Source organism: Dermacentor andersoni, chromosome 4, assembly GCF_023375885.2.
Source record: "Dermacentor andersoni chromosome 4, qqDerAnde1_hic_scaffold, whole genome shotgun sequence".
In the NCBI taxonomy this organism is placed as follows: domain Eukaryota; kingdom Metazoa; phylum Arthropoda; class Arachnida; order Ixodida; family Ixodidae; genus Dermacentor; species Dermacentor andersoni.
In genome coordinates, this window is record NC_092817.1 from 119,148,082 (window position 1) to 119,151,740 (window position 3,659).

General features: G+C 44.1%; 1 protein-coding gene across 1 annotated transcript in view; it reads left to right on the top strand.

Annotated features, from left to right (window-relative positions):
• Positions 1–1,618: 1,618 nt before the first annotated feature.
• The window catches only part of LOC126537451 (isatin hydrolase-like), a 7,835-nt gene continuing 5,794 nt past the window's right edge, over positions 1,619–3,659 (top strand). Inside the window, exon 1 of the mRNA XM_050184459.2 lies at positions 1,619–2,058. Within this exon, the coding sequence (XP_050040416.1) occupies positions 1,847–2,058 (212 nt within the window). The 5' untranslated portion in view covers positions 1,619–1,846. The remainder of the gene's footprint in view (positions 2,059–3,659) is intronic.

Here is a 3,659-nt window from a genome sequence, read left to right on the forward strand (position 1 = left end):
AGCCAGATGAGGATGCTGCAATGGCCGGAGACAGTGAAGTTCATAAATTTATCGATACCGTCCATGCTGAGGCTAAGATCTTGCAAAGGTTACACGTGCAAAATGAATCCAAGCAACTTAGTAGAAAGGTAAGTTTGCAAACTTACGGCTTGCCATTTACTGAATATGAGAGTCTGAGAGAAGTCCTGAAGCACTTGGCTGGGAAGTTTGATCTGCAAGACTTTTCCGCTGTTGATGTGGTTGCTGCCTACCGCCTTCCCGACAACACACACACACACGCGCACACGCACACACGCACACACACGCACACACACGCACGCACGCACGCGCACACGCAAAAATCAAACTTGATTTTTTCTCATTGTGAAAATGGGCAGTGAAACAACTCCCTTCAGAAGTGAAAACTCGCTGGAGTATAAGTGCGATGCCTTTCTGTAAATATACGCGGTGATCATTTGTAAGTTTCCCGGAATGTTTGAAATTGCCTGCGGCAAATAGCGTAGTTCTTGTTCCTGAGCTGTATTATTCGTAGAGGCGGATATTACTAGCCCAAGAAATCGATACAGATATTCAACTAAAACAAATATGCACTAAACAACTTTTAATTAATTTCTTTAGGGCACATATTGCAATTCAATGAAGTAGCCGGTGAGATCGCGAGGCGTACCCATTTCAAATGAATTTCAAGGTTACACAACTCTCTAGATGTTATTTTCCAAAGTGTGAGACGAAGTGCATGAGCTTTCCAGTTACTACTGTACTTCAATGCATAAAAGAGCGTTTTGTTAAAGGAGCAACTAGAACATTGCATCTTTACGGTGCGTTTGATGACGCGTATCTCCAAAGTAGTGTATTTATGAAAATTAATTCCTAGTGGAATAGACTTGCGATCTCAACCGCAGCAATTAGTAAACGACAGTAAGTAATTAGCAAGTTATTTAGTTATTTTTAATTATTTGAATATGTGTTTCGATTTCTCATGAAAGTAATGTCCGCCTCTCTGAATAACTCAGTTCAAGGTCCAGAATTATATTATCTGCAACAGGCAATTCTTAAAATTTACGGAAAGTGCAAAATTGATCACTCTGTATGTGTACTCCCACAGAAAATTGAGAAACAGTCCCCGTAATATTACAGGTATAGAGAAGGCAATTTAAGAGTTTTCCATTTGCTCCTCATCGCAGCGTTTCCGCTAAATTGCACTATGAGAAATATTTGCACCCTTTATGAACTAATCTTGTGCCCAAACAATGGTATTGGTCTATTTTTAATGCAGTTCGTTACGTTAATGCTGCAGTTTAACGCTACAAACGCGAATGTATTCCTGCTATTTTCAAAGAAGTGTTGCAGTACCCCATTAAGGAAAGCTTCGACCTATGCTCTTAAGTGAACAATACATTGTTTACTATTAATATTTGCATTTTGCGTATGTGCTGACAGTAGCTTAGAAGTATGGCACATGAAGGTTTCACGGAGGTGACCCTGCTCACAAAACTAATACTTTTAATTAACATTTAGCACATGTTTCTGAGGGAATCATTTTGGTGACACAGGGACGCTTCACAGCGAATAAATCAAGTGTCCGCATTAGGAACGACGGTAACGATTGGCACCTACAGGATCAGTTGCTGATTCAAAAGGCGGGTGCTGGCGGCGGTGACGGCCGGCAACAATAGCTACGACAATTTTTACCTAATGTTTACGTTACTGCACCAGAGCGCCAGTATTCTGACCCCACGATTGTTAATGGGCCCATTAAATATAAGATTGATAGATTGTTGTTGTCACAGCCATCAACGCCAGAAACAAGGCACGTTCACATCAAGCGCGTATTATTTCCTCGCAGATGACCAGTGCTGTCCTGCGTACCGCCGTCCTCGCCGGCGTGGTGGGAGCGCTCACCCTGGGCCAACAGCCCTGCGCTCCGCCGTCCACGTCATGGGCAGGGCGCCGAGTCGTGGACTTGTCCTTCAGCTACAACGACCGCACCATCTACTGGGACGAAGACGGGCGCTTTCGCATCAACGCCACCGTGCAGTCGAACGATGTCGAGGACTGGTGCGTACATCTGCGTACACTGGCTGATTGATCGACCGTCTCTGACCACATTACTAGCTGATGATACTGTGCATTCCTTCGCAAAACCATTTTGATGCGGCGAAAGAAAGCCTTTGACTGGCTGATTCGAGTGACACACACTACAACGGTAGTGTTGGCTACGCGTGTCGCCGTACGCTCCGCAATAATGAAAGCGGGATGAATGGCCCCTTCTATCACAAACAACGACAAACTGCTTATTGACGCGTCAAAGATAGACAATTTTATCACTAGGCGGTACAGACTACATTGGAAAAAAATAATGGTGGTAACATCATTGCCCTCGATCTTTCTAATGAATGCTCGCATTTGCCCAGTAGTTAAATCTTGATTTAATCTGCACTGAGTCATGCAACATTAATTTATAATACAAACTAAATCACCGACTGAACACACACCCATGAGCCATTAGCAGAAAAGAAAAAGAAGCTGTTCCGTCGTCATTGCTGATGTAACACGACCCATCAAACTTTCCACCAAACATGGTTTGTGTAGCAATATTCGGCAGAATAAGTTGAAAAGGAGCCACATTGTGTAAGCAGAGGGTTAACTTTACCCGCAGCTTAATGGCACTGTTTATTTTTCATTTTTCTTGTCACAACGGGAGACAATGGGAGACCTAGGTAATAGAGGGCTGCTGTACACGCCTTTAACACGCCGGCTGACACACGGCCGTTGACACGTGATTGATAGACGGCCGTGTCACTGGCCTTGAGCACAGCACTCCTTCATTCTCAATTCTACACCTTCGCCGCTAACACACCTTCGCTCGTTGCCGCACACACCCGCGTTACGCCCTCTCCCCTTTAGAAGAACCCCACCTATATATACTGTGGCGAGGAAAGCATATGTCGCCTTGAAGAAGACAAGTCCACTTGTCGAAACGCTGGCTCCTGCTCTCACCTTGTTCTCGTTTTGCTCATCAGCAGTTACATAAGTTACGTTTATTGGTAGTCTGCAAAAGAAATGCCTTGACTATGCATCAGTGTAACTTAAACTAGTTCTCGAGCTCTAGTGCATGCTAGTAAGAGGCTGATTCTGTGAAGAATCAGTCACTCACAGACAAAATGGAACCTCGCAGCAATCATTGTAACAATTGCTACAATCACTACTGCGAGGTTGCATTTTTAAACATAATGGTACGCTTCTTCTCAATTCTGACCACAGATGTGTTGAACGTCACGCTTTATGAGAATTTTCCGCGCGCTGGCAAGCTGCGTAGGATTAATGCTAGTTTTTTAAATGAAAGCCTGAAAGGCTCAGTGGAAGTCACCTTCCGAGCCCACAGCATGGATGTATAGTTACGAAAAGTCATGAAATTACCTTCTCTTAATGAGGAGAGATTAAGTGCTCTTTTTTTACATGTCGCAATCTAGGAGCGTTAATCTGGTAGCGCTCGTGTATTCGGCAAACTGAATATTCGACGCGCCATGTTTCGATGGAGAAGAAAAGTGAGAACCTCGTGTACTTCGATACAGGCGCATCTTAAAGAACTCCAGGTGGTCAAAGCTTATCAGGAGTCCTCCGTTACGCCGTGACTCATTATCACAGCGTTGTTTTTG